This window comes from Notolepis coatsorum, assembly GCF_963971535.1.
Source record: "Notolepis coatsorum genome assembly, chromosome: 1".
In the NCBI taxonomy this organism is placed as follows: Eukaryota; Metazoa; Chordata; class Actinopteri; order Aulopiformes; family Paralepididae; genus Notolepis; species Notolepis coatsorum.
The window spans coordinates 63,487,892-63,506,200 of NC_140165.1; the positions used below are offsets into that span (position 1 = coordinate 63,487,892).

The 18,309-nt window shown below is 44.9% G+C and overlaps 1 protein-coding gene across 1 annotated transcript in view; it reads right to left on the minus strand.

The window, feature by feature from the left end:
• LOC311235746 (protein-tyrosine kinase 2-beta-like) overlaps positions 1-18,309 on the minus strand; it is a gene marked incomplete at its 5' end in the record, with an annotated part of 197,699 nt that overhangs the window by 5,014 nt on the left and 174,376 nt on the right. The window contains one exon of the mRNA XM_084323215.1: positions 14,215-14,349. Within this exon, the coding sequence (XP_084179341.1) occupies positions 14,215-14,349 (135 nt within the window). The remainder of the gene's footprint in view (positions 1-14,214; positions 14,350-18,309) is intronic.

The window sequence follows — 18,309 nt, forward strand, 5'->3', positions numbered from 1 at the left end:
GAGAGAGAGACAGAAAGAGAGACAGAGGTAGAGAGAGAGAGGCAGAGGTAGAGAGAGAGGTAGAGAGAGAGAGGCAGAGGTAGGGAGAGAGGACAGAGGTAGAGAGAGAGACAGAGGTAGAGAGAGAGACAGAGTTAGAGAGAGAGACAGAGGTAGGGAGAGAGAGAGAGAGAGAGACAGAGGTAGGAGAGAGAGAGGTAGAGAGAGAGGCAGAGGTAGGGAGAGAGAGACAGAGGTAGAGAGAGACAGAGGTAGAGAGAGAGAGACAGAGGTAGGGAGAGAGAGAGAGAGTAGAGTGAGAGAGACAGAGGTAGGAGAGAGAGAGGTAGAGAGAGAGAGACAGAGGTAGAGAGAGACAGAGGTAGAGAGAGAGAGAGGTAGGGAGAGAGAGACAGAGGTAGGGAGAGAGAGAGAGAGAGAGAGGTAGGGAGAGAGAGACAGAGGTAGAGAGAGACAGAGGTAGAGAGAGAGAGAGGTGGGGAGAGAGAGAGAGGTAGGAGAGAGAGAGAGAGAGAGAGAGAGAGCAGAGAGGGAGAGAGAGAGGTAGAGAGAGAGAGGTAGGGAGAGAGAGAGAGGGGGAGAGAGAGGTAGAGAGAGAGACATAGGTAGGGAGAGAGAGAGAGGTAGAGAGAGAGAGGTAGAGAGAGAGAGGGGTAGAGAGACAGAGGGAGAGATAGAGAGGTAGGGAGAGAGAGAGAGAGAGGTAGAGAGAGAGAGACAGAGGTAGGAGAGAGAGAGAGGTAAAAGAGAGAGAGGTAGAGAGACAGAGGGAGAGAGAGAGAGGTAGAGAGAGACAGAGGTAGGGAGAGAGATAGAGAGAGAGGCAGAGGTAGGGAGAGAGATAGAGAGAGAGACAGAGGTAGAGAGAGAGACAGAGGTAGGGAGAGAGAGAGGTAGAGAGAGATAAAGAGACAGAGGAGAGAGAAAGGTAGAGCGAGATAGAGAGACAGAGGTAGGGAGAGAGAGAGAGGTAGAGAGAGACAGAGGTAGGGAGAGAGAGAGAGAGAGAGGTAGAGAGAGAGAGGTAGAGAGAGAGAGGGTAGAGAGACAGAGGGAGAGATAGAGAGGTAGGTAAAGAGAGAAAGAGAGGTAGAGAGAGAGAGACAGAGGTAGGAGAGAGAGAGAGGTAGAAAGAGAGAGAGGTAGAGAGACAGAGGGAGAGAGAGAGAGGTAGAGAGAGACAGAGGTAAGGAGAGAGATAGAGAGAGAGGCAGAGGTAGGGAGAGAGATAGAGAGAGAGACAGAGGTAGAGAGAGAGACAGAGGTAGGGAGAGAGAGAGGTAGAGAGAGATAGAGAGACAGAGGGAGAGAGAAAGGTTAGAGAGAGAGATAGAGAGAGAGACAGAGGTAGGAGAGAGAGAGAGGTAGAGAGAGACAGAGGTAGAGAGAGAGAGACAGAGGTAGAGAGAGAGAGACAGAGGTAGGGAGAGAGAGAGAGGTAGAGAGAGAGAGAGAGGTAGAGAGACAGAGGGAGATAGAGAGGTAGAGAGAGAGAGAGATAGAGAGAGACAGAGGTAGAGGTAGAGATAGAGAGACAGAGGTAGGGAGAGAGAGACAGAGGTAGAGAGAGACAGAGGTAGAGAGAGAGAGAGAGAGAGAGGTAGGGAGAGAGAGACAGAGGTAGAGAGATGCAGAGGTAGAGAGAGAGACAGAGGTAGGGCGAGAGAGAGAGGTAGAGAGAGAGGTAGAGAGAGAGAGGGGTAGAGAGACAGAGGGAGAGAGAGGTAGGAAAGAGAGAGAGAGAGAGAGAGAGGTAGAGAGAGAGACAGAGGTAGGGAGAGAGAGAGAGGTAGAAAGAGAGAGAGGTAGAGAGACAGAGGGAGAGAGAGAGAGTAGAGAGAGACAGAGGTAGGGAGAGAGATAGAGAGAGAGACAGAGGTAGGGAGAGAGATAGAGAGAGAGACAGAGGTAGAGAGAGACAGAGGTAGGGAGAGAGAGAGGTAGAGAGAGAGAGATAGAGAGACAGAGGGAGAGAGAAAGGTAGAGAGAGAGAGATAGAGAGAGAGACAGAGGTAGGGAGAGAGAGAGAGGTAGAGAGAGACAGAGGTAGAGAGAGAGAGACAGAGGTAGAGAGACAGAGGTAGGGAGAGAGAGAGAGGTAGAGAGAGAGAGAGAGGTAGAGAGACAGAGGGAGATAGAGAGGTAGAGAGAGAGAGATAGAGAGAGACAGAGGTAGAGGTAGAGATAGAGAGACAGAGGTAGGGAGAGCGAGACAGAGGTAGAGAGAGACAGAGGTAGAGAGAGAGAGAGGTAGGGAGAGAGAGACAGAGGTAGAGAGATGCAGAGGTAGAGAGAGAGACAGAGGTAGGGAGAGAGAGAGAGAGGTAGAGAGAGACAGAGGTAGAGAGAGAGAGACAGAGGTAGAGAGAGAGAGACAGAGGTAGGGAGAGAGAGACAGAGGTAGAGAGAGAGACAGAGGTAGAGAGAGAGACAGAGGTAGGGAGAGAGAGAGGTAGAGAGAGAGACAGAGGTAGAGAGAGAGAGACAGCGGTAGAGAGAGAGAGACAGAGGTAGAAAGAGAGAGAGAGAGAGAGAGAGAGAGAGACAGAGGTAGAGAGAGAGACAGAGGTAGGGAGAGAGAGAGGTTGAGAGTGGGAGGGAGAGAGTGGAGACAAGAAAATAAACTGAGGGAAATACTTTGACACACACATCACATCACACACATCACACCCACAGCACACCACACACATCACGTACATATCACTCACATCACACACACATTACTCACATCACACACACATCACTCACATCACACATCACACACACACATCACACACACATTTAGGGATGGGAATTGATCAGATTTTATCGATACGAATCCATTATCGAGTCCATTATCGATTCTGCTTATCGATCCGATTCTTTATTGATTCCCTTATCGATCCCTGATCGATTTATAATTTAAATAAATAAATTGGAAATGCAACAGAACTAAGCTGGTTAGAATAACAACATGCAACTTGACATTTCTGATTGTCATTTATTGTTGAGCCCCCATGTCAGAAAAATACAAAAACTGTAAAAAATAATTAACTATAGCCTACACTTAAATAAAATAAATACATTTATTTATTTTTTAAATTGTTTTATTCTTAAACTAATTTAATCTATTGAATAACGACCTGTTGAATGTAACTACAGTTCAATATCTTAAACTAATTTAATCTATTGAACCGTAGTTGCATTCAACAGGTCGTTATTCCTCTGACTTCTCTGTCTCTGGTCTTTCAGAAGACCAGCGCACGCACGCACATGCACACACACACACACAACAGCCCCCACCCCCTTTTTATTTTTTTTATTTGTACCTGTACTACCTGCTGTCAGCTGTTATCTCTCTCTGTGTGTCTGTATGAGCTTGGTTAGCTAGCGTTAGCTCTGCGGCTGTTAGGTTGCCCCGAATTAAATGAATGACTCGGTTCTAAAGCATTCGAGTAGTTTTCAATCACTGCACTTAGAAACAGTCAAACAGCTCTTCCGGTATGAGAGCAGACGGGTAACACACGTGCGATAGAGCTCCTGGTCAAATGAGCGAAAAAACGGATAAAAAAGGACCTGAAAAGTAATTAAAAATGAAAATGCACACGAGAAGTAAGGAAGAGACAACGATTGTGAAGGAAAGAGAAATGGAGAACACACGAGAAGAAGAGAATTTGAAGAAACAGAGTCCCCGAAGCGAAGCCGAGAAAAGACAGGCGGAAGAAGGGGGAGGTCCCGCTGAGGCAGACACGGGAATGCCAGGATGGGCCGTGGTCATGCAGGCCGGGATACTGGAGAACATAACAGCGGCGATAAAACTGAACACGGACACGATAAGGAATGATATTGGGAAGCTACGGGAGGAATTGAGGAAGGAACAGGAGGACTTCAGAGGTGAAATGAATACAGAACTCAAAAGGGTGGAGGAGAAGATGGCGGAACAGGACAGAAACGTGACCGAGTTACAGACTAGGACGGCACAAGCGGAGGAATGGAACACGGAGATACACGAGGTATTAACATGTGCGATTCAGAAACAAGAACAGATGGAGACAAAGATGTCGGACATGGAGGGGAGGTCACAGAGAAATAACATCAGAATATGGGGATTGAAAGAAGGAGTTGAAGGGGAATCGGTGACCCATTATGTAGAAAAGCTTATCAAGGAGCAATTGAAGGAGACGGGACTGGAAAAAATGGAGATTCAGAGGGCCCACAGGGCGCTGGCTCCGAGACCGAAACCGGACAGACCTCCGAGAGCGGTGATTATTAACTTTCTGAGATTTGAGATTAAGGAATTGATACTCAGAACCGCGTGGACCAAGAAGATTGAAATCGAAGGGAAAAGACTATCGTTTGATCACGATTACTCGACAGCGGTAGCAATAACACGCAGGTCCTACACGGGACTGAAGAAAACTCTGAAAGAAAACGGAATGAGATTCCAGTCACCCATGACCTCGCTAAGGATTCACTGGGAGGAAGGGACGGTGACGTATGCGACGGCACGAGAAGCGGCGCAGGAGATGAGACGACGGGGGATGCAGATGACGGAGGACGGAGAAGGAAGGAGACAGGAGGGCCAGACGCGGAGCCTGCAGCAGAGATTGGAGGGGGCACGCAGATGGACCAGAGCAGGAGACCGAAACCAGGGAGAGGAGGGAGGAGAGAGGAGAAGGCCGAGGTGAAACGTGACAGAACGAGGACGGAGACGGATGAGGAGGCCAGAGACGGAGAAGGAGGGGAGAGGAGGTGGGAGGAGGCGAACGGATGAGTACACGCACAAGAGATTGAAAAAACTATTCAAATAGAGACAAAATATAGAAACTGAAATAACATATGCATAAACACACATTCCCAGGTAGAGGCAGGATATAGAAATGAACATAACGTATACATGGACACATAATACACAAGCTGATGGAGGAAATAAATGGAAATATAACTAGGTTTGATAGGCGAGACACAGAACATACTGAAACAAATACATAGACACACGCTGTGAGTAACACAGTTGGGAGGGATTAAGGGGATAAATGGACATCACATAGAAAATAGAGGGGAGGAAAAGAAAGTAAAAAGGGGTACACAGGAGACACCGCACACGGGTATGGGAGGAAGGAGGGACATTGAAACATATGAGTCACATTGAGAGGGACCAGGAAAAGAGGGTCTTTGGTCAGAAGGAAGGACAGAGCGCTTTTGACCAGGAGCTCGACAGCAAAAAAAAAAACAGTAAGAAAGCTGGACAAATATGACAAGCGATTGGGGGTAAGGGTTTCAAACCCCCAAGCCGTCAGGAGGGGGCCTCTCGCTAGGAGAGCAATTACCCCTCACCCACCAGCAGGGGACAGGGGGGGACACAGGGACCCCCCGAACGCCTTGGGAGCACTTTATGTAAAGTTTATGTTTTTTATTTATGTTAATCATTATATGTATTCGGTGAAGAGAGCGGAGGCTCCAACCGGAGGGGGGAATGAGTGTGACATGGGGGGGACTGACAGACGAAAAAAGAAGAAAGATGACAATGGTTAAAGGTATAAAAATGATGTCGTTAAACGTTAATGGAATGAATAATGCGATAAAGAGGAAAAAAGTGATGTTGAAATGTAAAAAAGTTAGATGGAAGTGATTTTTCTGCAGGAGACACATTTGGTAGCACAGGATCATGAGAAACTGAAGAGATTTGGATATGAAAATGCATACTATAGTTCCTTTAAACAAAACCCGAGGAGAGGAGTAATCACGTTAATCAAAAACACAGTCAAATTTGAATTGATCAAGGAAGTAAGAGACAAGGAGGGAAGGTTTGTTCTGGTGAAGGGGAAAATGGAGGGCCAAATGGTTACGTTAGTGAATGTTTATGCACCCCCAGAGAGTGAGAGGGATTTATATGAGACCATTTTTGATATGATAGTGATGGAACTAGAAGGGATATTGATATGCACGGGAGATTTTAACGTAGTACTGAATCACGACCTAGACACCACGAGTACTAGAAAAGGACGAGCACCCATCAGTAGATTTATGAATATTCAGATGACGGAAATGGGATTTACAGACGTTTGGAGGGGGATGCACCCCATGGACAGGGAATACACACATTACTCACACCCACACGTGACATATGCGAGAATAGACTACTTTTTGATGACGACGGGGGACAGTTACAGGGCACGGGAGAGCAGTATAGGAGTGGCGGACATATCGGATCACAGTGCCATATATCTGACAGTAGATCTAGAAGGGAGACGGAGGAACACGATTTGGAGACTAAATGTAGGAATATTAAATAACAAGGGGGTGGTGAGTCAGATCAAGGAGGAGATAGCCAGATATAAGGAATAAAATGACAACGGGGCGGTAGACCCGAACATTCTATGGGACACACTGAAGGTGGTGATAAGGGGGAAATTGATGGAAAAAACAGCAATGCTGAAGAAGGCCAGAACGGAGACATATCACAATCTGATAGGGAAGCTGAAGAAGCCAGAGGGGAGACACCAGATATCAAAAGAACAGGAAACGCTCGGAAAAATCAAAGAAGTAAAGGCCAGGATAAATAGGGAATTATTGACGGAAATAGAAAAGAAAGCGAGGTTCATGAAACAAACGTACTATGAAGGGGGACCAAAAGCGACCAGACTGTTGGCTAGGAGAATTAGGACGCAACAGAAGTTGAACACGATACACACAATAAGGGATACAAAGACTAATGAAATATTGAGGGACCTAGCTGAAATAGAGAGGACATTTAGAGAATACTATGAGAAATTATACACACAGCCAAAAGCAGCGGGAGAAGAGGAAATATAAACATATCTGGAGAAGCTAGAGTTACCATCGATAGGGAAAGAACAGAATGAAGAATTAAATAAAATAATTACGGAACAAGAACTGGAAGAGGCAATTAGTAGAGCTAAAAACAACAAGTCTCTGGGGAGCGACGGATTCCCATCGGAATTCTACAAGACATTTAGAACTGAATTAGCACCCATGTTAGGGGCGGCGTTCAGACACACGATGGAAGAGGGTAAAATGCCCCCCTCGTGGAAGGAAGCCATAATCACCACGATACCGAAGGAAGGGAAGGATAGGGAATTATGTAGTAGTTTCAGACCTGTGTCCATACTTAACGTGGATTACAAGATGTATACATCGATAATATCAAAGAGATTTGAGACGTTTATGCCAGACATTATAGATGAAGATCAAACTGGATTTATTAAAGGGAGACAGACACAGGACAACGTGAGAAAGACATTACACATAGTAGAGGAGATACAAAAACAAGGGGGTAGCGCGGTACTGATTAGCCTAGATGCAGAAAAAGCATTCGACAGTGTGAGCTGGACATTTTTATATAAAACATTGATGAGGTTCGGACTGAACGGGAGGGCGATGAAGATGATCAAGGCGCTATATCAAGAACCGACAGCGAGGGTTAAGGTGAATGGCAGCTTGACGGATAGAATCAGATTAGAGAGGGCTACCAGACAGGGATGTTGTCTCTCACCGACGCTCTTCGCCGTTTTCATAGAACCACTGGCACAACTGATCAGACAGACCGAGGACATTAAGGGAGTAAGGATAAAGGGAACGGAATATAAACTAGGCCTATTTGCAGACGACGTGATAGTATACATGAGGCAACCAGACAAGAGCTTCCCGGCACTGATGGATCTACTGAAGGAATATGGCCACTACTCAGGATACAAACTAAACGTGACAAAGACACAGACCTTAGCATGGAACTATACCCCAACGACGGAAATTAGAGAACAGTACGGGATAAGATGGGACATGGACAAGATTAAATACTTAGGGGTGAACATCACGAGAGGGGTGGAGAAACTGTTTGAGGCGAACTATACACAGATAAATCAGAACATCAAGAGAGACTTAGAGAGATGGACAGTAATGCCCTTGGACTTCAATTCAAGAATAGAGGTCATTAAAATGAACATACTATCAAGGTTACTGTACCTATTCCAGTCACTACCGATACAAATACCACAGAATCAATTCAGGGAGTGGGACAGACTGATATCGAGGTTCATATGGGCGGGGAGAAGACCACGGGTCAGATATAAAACACTACAACTACCAAAGGAAGAGGGAGGGATGGCAGTACCCAGCCTACAAGATTATTACTATGCAGCACAACTGAGAGCAGTGACGTGCTGGTGTAATGACAGATATGAGGCAAGATGGAAAGACATTGAAAAAGAAGGGGAGGGATACAAGGTACAAGCTCTGGTGGGAGAGAGCTTGTACCTTGTATCCCTCCCCTTCTTTTTCAATGTCTTTCCATCTTGCCTTTCCAATGTCTTTCCACCCCAAACCACAGAGGCCTGTTTCAGGACATCTCCCTCAACTTTGATACCTGTCATGTATCCCAGAGCTCCACCATAAAAAACCTCGGAGTCATTTTTGATTCCTCCCTCTCATTTAATGCACATATAAAAAATGTCACCAAAATTGCATTCTTCCATCTTCGTAATATCGCAAAAATACGCCCCATTTTAACTCTGGCTGATGCTGAAACCCTGATTCATGCTTTTGTCTCATCACGTCTGGACTACTGTAATGCACTTTTTTCAGGCCTACCTAATTCAAGCATCAAAAATCTTCAACTCGTGCAAAATGCGGCTGCACGGATACTAACTAGAACTAGAAAATTTGATCACATCACACCAGTTTTGTCCGCCCTACATTGGCTTCCTATCCAAGCCCGCTCTGACTTTAAAGTGCTACTCCTCACCTACAAAATTTTAAATGGGCTTGCACCGCTCTATCTATCCGATCTCATCTCCCGATACTCGCCCGCTCGTGCTCTGCGCTCACAAAATGCGGGGCTTCTATCGACCCCTAGGGTTAAAAAGAAATCCGCCGGCCACAGAGCCTTTGTCTACCGCGCTCCCTACCTGTGGAACAAATTACCTGCCGTCATCAGGGGCGCCTGCTCTGTCGAAGCTTTTAAATCCCTGCTTAAGACTCATCTTTTCTCTCTCTCCTTCAACCTACCTTGATCTCACCTGGTCGGGGACTGACCTTTAGATTAATCTGTGTAGTTTAGTTATGATACAGGGTACTACATGGTACCACTGGGTAGTTTACTATAGGGTAGTTTAGTTAGGGTACAGGGTACTACATGGTACCACAGAGTACTACATGGTACTGCATGGCATTACAGGGTACTACATGGCTTACATAGCTCTACATGGCACTACATGGAACTACATGGCACTACGGGGTACTACATGGTACCACAAGGCACCACAGGGTACTACATGGCACTACAGGGTACTACAGGATACTACGGGGTACTACATGGCACTATGGGGTACTATAGGGTACTACATGGCACTACGGGGTACTACATGGCACTACAGGGTACTACATGTCTGCACCTTTGCAGCACCACAAACATGGGAACTCTCTAACTCTTCCCCCCCCCCCCAAAATGTACAGTTGCTATTGCATGCACTCATCTGTGTTTCACCACACACATGAGTGCATGCTTACCAACTGTCCGTCTGCAACACTACTATCACCAACATCTAAGAAGGGAGATCCCCCCTTGAACGGCCCTTCTAAGGTTTCTCTCCTCCACACTGCCTGTGGAGCTTTTTTCCCTATTGTTAGGTTTTAGTGAGTTTTTCCTTACCGTCGCGTGGGGTATGTCTGGGAGTGCTTGCATTCTTTCATTTATTTGCATTCATCTAAAAAAATTTTGGACCCTATGGTGTTCTTGTTCTGTTCTTGACTTATTGTTATGTTGTCTTCTTGACCTGTTTAAAGAAGACCTGTACGGCCCATGGGGACATTAACGTGTGTTGTCGGGCCCTATAAATAAATTTGATTTGATTTGATTTGATTTAGATAGGGAACTATTTAAAGAGAAAGAGGGACTATTAGATCCAATCACAAATGCACCTTGAACATATGGAACAGAGTAGTAAAAACACACAAATTGGAGAAGCAGTCAGGGGTCCTGAGATGGGTAGCACATGACAAGGGATTCAAACCAGGGAGGTTAGACCATGGATTCAGAAGGTAGGAGAGGGGGGGGGCAACAGCGATATGCAAAATGATAGAGAAGGGGGAAATGCAAACACTACAAAAATTAAAGGAGAAATTTGGACTAGAAAACAAGGACCACTTCAGATATCTACAGATTAGAGATTACTATAATAGAGAAATAAGAGGGGACAAGGAAGAAGAACAGAATGGAATAATTAGGATGATAGTAAGGGCATACGAAGGAGGGAAAGGAAGGGTAATATCAGCACTGTACCGGGCTATAATGACCAGCAAGGGACACACGACCGATTATATAAGGGAGAAATGGGAGAGAGAACTAGAGATAGGAATAACAGGGAAGGAATGGGGGAACATATGCGAGGTGCAACATTCAACAACAGGATCGAGGATATGGAAAGAATTTGGATGGAAAAACATAATCAGATTCTTTATAACCCCAGAGCTGAAGGGAAAATATGCACCAACACAAAGAGCATGCTGGAGGATGTGTGGGAAGGAGGGGGCAAATCACACGCACATATTCTGGGGATGTCAGAAGCTGAAGGGGTATTGGGAGGAGATAGGGGAAGCAATGATCAGAATATTAGGATACGGGTTACCACAAACAGGACTGGTGCTTTACTTAGGAGACCTGACACACGAGGGAATACAAGGGGGGGACAAATATTTAATAAAGATAATGTTGATAGCGGCCAGAAAAGCAATAACGAGACTGTGGTACAAGGAAGACCCACCGACAATAGCACAATGGGTAGGAATAGTGGAAGAAATACAGGATATGGAGAGGATAACACACATGCTGAGGTTACAGGAAGAGAAATTTGGGGAAAGATGGGGAAAGTGGGAGGATTATAAAGGGAACGAAAACGACATCACAGAGGAAGAACCAAATGCAACACAAGAGGGCGAAGGGTAAAGGAGGAAAGAAGTTCAAGGAGGGTCTCTGAACCCATGTCACACAACTATGCTTTAGTTAGCATTTTCAATTTTTTTGGGGGTATTACAATTGCTTTATGTTTTTATACTTTATTATTTATGTCTGTTTAACGGTGTGATATTAATATTCAGGGATGATGTGGTTTGTGTATGGGTGAATCAAAAGGCAAAGTGAAAGTTAATAAAAAAAAAAAAAAAAAAAAGGACGAAGGATAAGGGAAGAAAGAAGCTCAAGGAGGGTCTCTGGACCCAGATCACACATACATGCCTTAGTCAGTATTTATCATCTTTGAGTAGGAATTACTTGTTTATGCCTGTTTAAGGGAGATACACAATCAGCCTTTGTATTAAGTACCTGGAAAACAACTGTAGGGGAACCAGACAACTAACCATGATACCCATGTAAATATTTATGTGCACTGTTTTTTCTTTTTGTTTTTATTGTGATGTTAGTTTCTTTTTTTTTTTTGTAAGTGCTGTTTGTCTAAAACTGTTAATACAAATTTAAGTTTAAAAAAAAAGAAACAGTCAAACAGCGGGAGCGTTTCGGGAGCATATGACCAAAACCCAGGCAATTTCGAGCCCTTAACACAATGGCGCCCAAGGATGTATATCTCCGGGATTCGATTCCACCCGTTGTGGACAGAGGCACGGATAAATCCGTGGCAAGTTGTTATTGCTTTTATTCCATTTTAATAACCTATTCAAGGTCGGCGAGCGACACTGCAGATCTACCCTACTCTATGAATTCGACAAAGTGCAATACCGGCCAGATCCTCTTAGGGGCGCTATCGCGATAATGCAGTGTTCCCTGTGGCCGAACGGTGGACTATTTTTTTTCAGTAGCAGGATTCTGGATGTGTAGCATAGTAGCTTGGATTACGTTTTGCATCGCAGATTTCACCATGCAATAAGGGGATTTATCATCAGCCAATGGACATATGATCAACCAGATGGCGATCGATAACGGGGAAATGCTCGGGCGATCCCACCGGACCACGGTGAGATATTTTTCACGTAAAGTACATCCCGATCGGGCCTTGTTTTGATAGCCAACCAGGCGTTCGGCCTATGTGGCTAATGAGGCTAACGCGGTTATTGGTAATTGATCATCAGAAACGACGTCCCCCGCCCCCCCCCCCCCCCCCCTTTCATGCATACATGCGTGAGGATTGTACCGATCATATGCAGTTTGAGTTTTAACTGGAGTGTATCTATAACCGAAATGCCATTGGATTTAACGTTATTAGCTATTAGCCCTGTATCTCGCCTCCCAGGAAATATACTAGACCCAAATCCGGTATAACGCTTATTCACGGCGCTATAAAATGAGAACCTATTGATGCATTTTTTTTTTTTAAGCCATTTTGAAGGGACGGTTTATGGACTCAATTGACAATGAGAATGGACAGATAGCAATACTATAAAGCAGGGGTGGGCAATTATTTTTCCCGGGGGGCCGAATGAGCAACTGAAAATATGTTGGGGGGCCGGGCCAAAATTCCAAACTCAATTATGCATAATATACATTTTATTTCTATATAAAAAGCAGTAAATGGCATTGTTTTGACCCCTGGTAAGAGTGTATGTTATTATTTGGCAATTAAAAGGTGAGGTTAGCTTTCAAAAATATCATTTATTCAAATAGAATTTATTTCCAAAATGATAAACTAAATGTGAAACATTAATAACGAGTTTCTATTGTTTCTATTGAAACAAGGATTTTCTTAGCTTTCTAAAGACATCACATCATCTTATAGCAAAAATAAACAAGACATGTCACTGAACTGTGTAAAGAAAAGTGTCCCCGTTTTGTAGCCTTTTTTACTTTACATGCCTATATTAAACATTTAAGAAAAAAAAATATCAAGTGTCCCATTTCACTTGTTATATTTCCACATTTTAGTGTTCTTCAGTTCTTTTTTGTTTCATTCAGTGTGAGAAATCCAGTCTCTGTTGAGCTTTAACAAGTCCATCAAAATCAGGTTGCATGTCTGAGGTGGAGATGCGAAGCACAGCTGCCAGATGTTCATCAGTGAGAGAGGATCTGTACCTGGACTTGGTAAATGTCATGACTGAGAATGTCTGTTCACATATAGGTGGATCCAAAGAGAACCTACATCTTCTGAGCATGTCTCCTAAGCGTATATTGTGCGTGTGAACGTTGACATGAAAAGAAAAAAGTTAAAAAAAAAAAAAAAAATTTATTATCATGTAATCTTTCGCGGGCCGGTCAGAATCATCCCGCGGGCCGGATGCGGCCCGCGGGCCGTACAATGCCCAGGTCTGCTATAAAGTATAGATTTAGCTGTACAAACAGCCCCACGTTTGTTTACATTCCCCGGTCCTCTTGAGATTAATTAGACTCATCCCAATGGCCCTTAATGTGTTAAGGAATAAAATAGTGTGCTCTATGGCTGCATGCTAACGCTAACGTTATTGTTTTGAAATGCGCAACTGTCCGAAAAACATGGCAGCGATAAGAGGAATCGATAGTCACGGAGGCATGCGATTCCAGGAATCGGACAATCAGGAACCGACTCCCAACGGGAACTGGTTTTTGATTCCCATCCTTACACACATTACAATCACATCACACATTACAATCACATCACACACACCACATATCACATCACATCACACACACATCACACACACACCACTCACAGTACACACACATCACATACCACACACATCACACTAGGGGTGTAACGGTACACAAAAACCACGGTTCGGTACGTACCTCGGTTTTGAAGTCACGGTTCGGTACGTACCTCGGTTTTGAAGTCACGGTTCGGTACGGGTTTTCGGTACAGTGGGGACAAATTTGGCTTTCCATGTTCCACTCATGGGTGATGTAGTGTGCAGTAAATAATTGTACTTGTATGGCTGTAAACGAATATTCTATATTGAAATTAATAATCGAGTTTTGAATTCAATTCTGCACGGAAAAAAAAGTTCTGCACGTACGTTCGTTAGTGGTTAACGTACCGTTGTATTCGTTCGGTACACAGCCATACTGAACCTTAGGTCCAATACTAAAACGGTTTGGTACGGATACGTGTACCTTTACACCCCTACGTCACACACATTACATCACACACACATTACATCACACACACATATCACACCACACACACATCCCATCACACACACCACACATCACACACACATCACATCACACACACATATCACATCACATCACACACATCACCTCTCTCTTTCATACAAGCACAGCTCTGTATCCCCTACCTTCACAGCGCTGGGATAGCCGGACGCAGGCAGGGTGTTGACGTCATTCTTCATCTGAACCACCTCTCTCACCATCGCCATGACGCCACGGTACACCTGGTCATCTGAGCGGTCCAGCTCCGCAGTGGGCGGGGGCTAGAACATGCAACCTGTCAATCACTTCCCAACAATCCCTGCCCCCACACAACCCCTCTCCTTTCAGACCTGCAAACTTCTTTTCGTTGTAATGTAGTTGTGCCATGCGATGACAATACATTTTAATCTAACCTAACCTAACCTAATCTAATCTAACCTAATCTAACCTAACCTAATCTAACCTAACCTAACCTAACCTAACCTAACCTAATCTAACCTAACCTAATCTAACATAACCTAATCTAACCTAATCTAAGGCAATCTAACCTAATCTAACCTAACCTGATCTAACCTAATCTAACCAAACCTAACATAACCTAATCTAACCTAATCTAACCTAACCTGATCTAACCTAATCTAACCAAACCTACCATAACCTAACCTAATCTAACCTAATCTAACCAAACCTAATCTAACCTAACCTAACCAAATCTAACCTAATCTAATCTAAATTCATGCTCTGTGGAGTGTCCTAAATCTCTATGGATAATATGAGATTTGCGAAAATGTGAAGCTTTAGTTACAGTAGACTACTTTTAAAATAGATCTACTAAACTCCCCTCTATAGGGAGGTGTAGTGGTTACGTCATTTTAGTTTGTTCCTGTTCCACCCTGTTATGTACCATGAGCTTGATCACTCCTGTGTCACTGGGCATGCAGGTGAGGGCTGCTAATTAGCTAATTGCTGCTGATTGGTTACCTGCTGGCAGGTTAAAACCAGTCCCTGAGACACACATGCACTCTGACTGTGGCTAGAGAGTGTGTGGAAACAGAGAGTTGTGACGTTCTCCCATTCTTTGTTCTTTAGTTTGTATCAGTATTTCATTATTAGAGTAGTCTTTTGGGTTAAACACGGGTTTTGGTGTCTGCTTGCACATAGGTTGCGTCCCTTTGAGCCAGGGTCGTAACAGTTGGGCGCTCGTCCGGGAGTGAATTTGGAAACAAATACCCCTAGAATTTGTTTGGTGTTTTTGTTTTGTTTTGCATGGTGTGTCATGGTGCTATAGTGTGGGTGGTGTTCGTTACATGTTGTGTAACGTGGGGGCTTGAGCCGATCATCAAACACGTGAGTATGCCCTTATTTGTTTGTAATTTGATGTGACTACTTATTGCTGTTAAAATATATAGTTTTGTGGACATCACATGTAGGTAGGGACATTATTTTCTGGTTGTTTGTTAGCTTCCTGTGCACCACATACTCCTGGGGCAGTCAGAGAAGTGATTAGCACCATCTACTTGTCTTGTACGATACCATATACTTGACGGGTGGATGGTCAATATGATCTTTGGCTGGTAGCAGGTGTGGTTGAAGAGGGTTAGGTCTACAGGGCATTAGCTTAAGGGTAGGTAGGATAGGGGGCCAGAAAACACAGGTAGTGTGGTAGGGCTGATGTAGTTTTTTTTAGGGTAGACATGTGGTGGGCCGTTTTGACAGCAGTTTAGATGTAGAAGCTTTAAATAGTCATATCAGGTTATAAGGGGCACCTGTTTGAATTTGTTTGTTGTATTTATTTTGTTTGTTTTGAGTGTTTGGATAGCCTACCGCCCTACCTGTTAGCACCTGACCTCCTGCACGTATGACACATCTATTTATTTCAGGGTGGTTTTTTTTTATTTTTATTTTTGCAAACTAGAAAGGTGCGCTCAGTAGAGCACACATTTCCACCGCGTCTCCTTATGGTTATTAGTATTGGCATTAGCATTATTTATGGTTCTTCAGTGGTTCTTCAGTGGTTCTTCGTGGTTCTTCGGTAGATTGTGTGTATGCTAGGGTGTTTTTGGTGACTCTAAAGTGAGCAGGTTGTGGCGCTGGTGCAGTAGGGATGGCTTCCATAAATGATTTTGTTGATCACCCTTCTGATGAGTTGTTGGAAAGGTTTTCCAAGGAACAGCTTCTGGAGCTTGCTGTGCACTACAAGGTGGAGCTTACTGCCAGTGAGAAGCGTTTGAAACCAACTGCCTTGGGTGCTTTGAGGGCTTTGCTCGTTAGGGAGCAGGTGCTTGCGGCGAGGGTGGAGGAGCCTCCTTTGTCTGACGTGTCTCCGCTGCTATCTGCGGTGGCGGAGGGTGAGTGGAGGCTTAGAGAGTTAGAATTTAAGGAAAGACAGCTACAGCAAGAGCGTGAGGAGAGGAGAGAGGAGCGTGAGCATGAGCGTGAGCGTGAGCTTAAGGAGCGTGAGCTTAAGGAGAGAGAGAGGAGAGAGGAGCATGAGCGTGAGCGTGAGCTTAAGGAGCGTGAGCTTAAGGAGAGACAGCTACAACAAGAGCGGTACTTGACTAGAATGGACTTAGAGCACGAATGTGCGCAGAAGGAGCTTGATTATAAGCACGCTGTCTTGCAGGCGGGTGCTCTGCATTCAGAGTCGCGTTCCGGTTTTGATGTCGGCAAGAATATTAGGATGGTGCCTCCTTTTGTTGAGAAGGATGTGGAAAAGTATTTTCCACTTTTTGAACGGGTGGCAACCACCTTGAAGTGGCCTGATACAGCCTGGACACTGCTGCTGCAGTGTGTTCTTGTTTGTAGGGCGCAAGAAGCGTATACGGCTCTGTCCCTTGACCAAAGTGCTGACTATGAGCTGGTTAAGGCTTCCATATTGAGGGCTTATGAGTTGGTCCCTGAGGCCTATAGTCAGCGTTTTAGAGGCTATCGCAGATCGGAGGGATATGTTGAATTTGGAAAAGAGAAGGAGAACCTGTTTGACAGGTGGTGCACCTCTCAGAAAGCAGAGTCAAGAGAGCAGCTTAGACAGTTGATTCTCCTAGAGGAATTTAAAAGATGTGTTCCTGATACCGTTTCCACTCATCTAAACGAGCGTAGGGTATTGAAGGTAGGCGACGCTGCTGTCTTCGCTGATGAGTTTGTGTTGACACACAAGTCCGTTTTTGTGGAGGACTACCGTGTTGAGTCCATGGATAGGCGTCCTTTTCAGGGGGGCCGTTTCCCAAAACCTGTGTCTGCTGGTCAGTTAACTTCACCTCCTGGGCGGGGTGGTTCTGCTAGTGCATTCCCAGAAGGGATTATATGTTTCTACTGTAAAGAGCCTGGTCATATCGTTGCTGGGTGCCCGGTGCTTGAACAGAAAAATTTCAGAACGGTGGCTCTGGTAGAAACCATATGCAGAACACCTATGCCAACGTTAGAGGGTGATGGGCAAAGTATCAAACGTGTGGACAAAGAGCTCGAGGGTTCCTCAAGATTTATGATGGATGGATTTGTTTCCCTGACTAATGCACTAGAGTCCAAACAGGCTATAACAATTTGGAGAGATACCGGAGCTTTTCAGTCCCTCATTCTGAAGGGGATTTTGCCGTTTTCAGAAAAGTCTTCTTTGCATTCCGGTGTCGTTGTTCGTGGCTTTGGAGGTGGATTTGTGGATGCACCTTTGCATGAGGTCACACTAAATTCTCCCTTAGTATCAGGCAATGTTGTTGTGGGGGTATGTTCTCACATTCCCATAAGAGGGGTGTCCTTCATTCTAGGGAATGATTTGGCTGGTGACAAAGTGTTGGCTACGCCAGTTGTAACTCCCATTCCTGTGGTTTCTGAGGTCCCTAATGAGCTGGCACAGAAACATCCAGGAGTGTTCCCTGTGTGTGCTGTGACACGGGCAATATCAAAGGACAAAAGTGATGTTGTTGATACTTCGACTTGTGACATTACACTTAGTGACACATTCTTTGTTGAATTGAAAAGTGTACCTGTTGAGAATTTTGGAAAGCACACTGTGGATGTACCTCTGCATAATGATTCTCTTGATTGTGCCTTTGTGTCAGGCCCAGTGGTGAAACCAGAGTTGACATGCGTGCCGGATAGGCATGTGGCAGGAGATGATCTGGCAGCGCAGTGTCTCAAGGTCTTCCCAGCCTGTACGGTGGCTGAGGCCACGAACGAATTGGAGGATGAGTGTGGGAAGGATGCTATGAGAGATGCTGTTGATTCATGTGACACCGTTCTAGTTG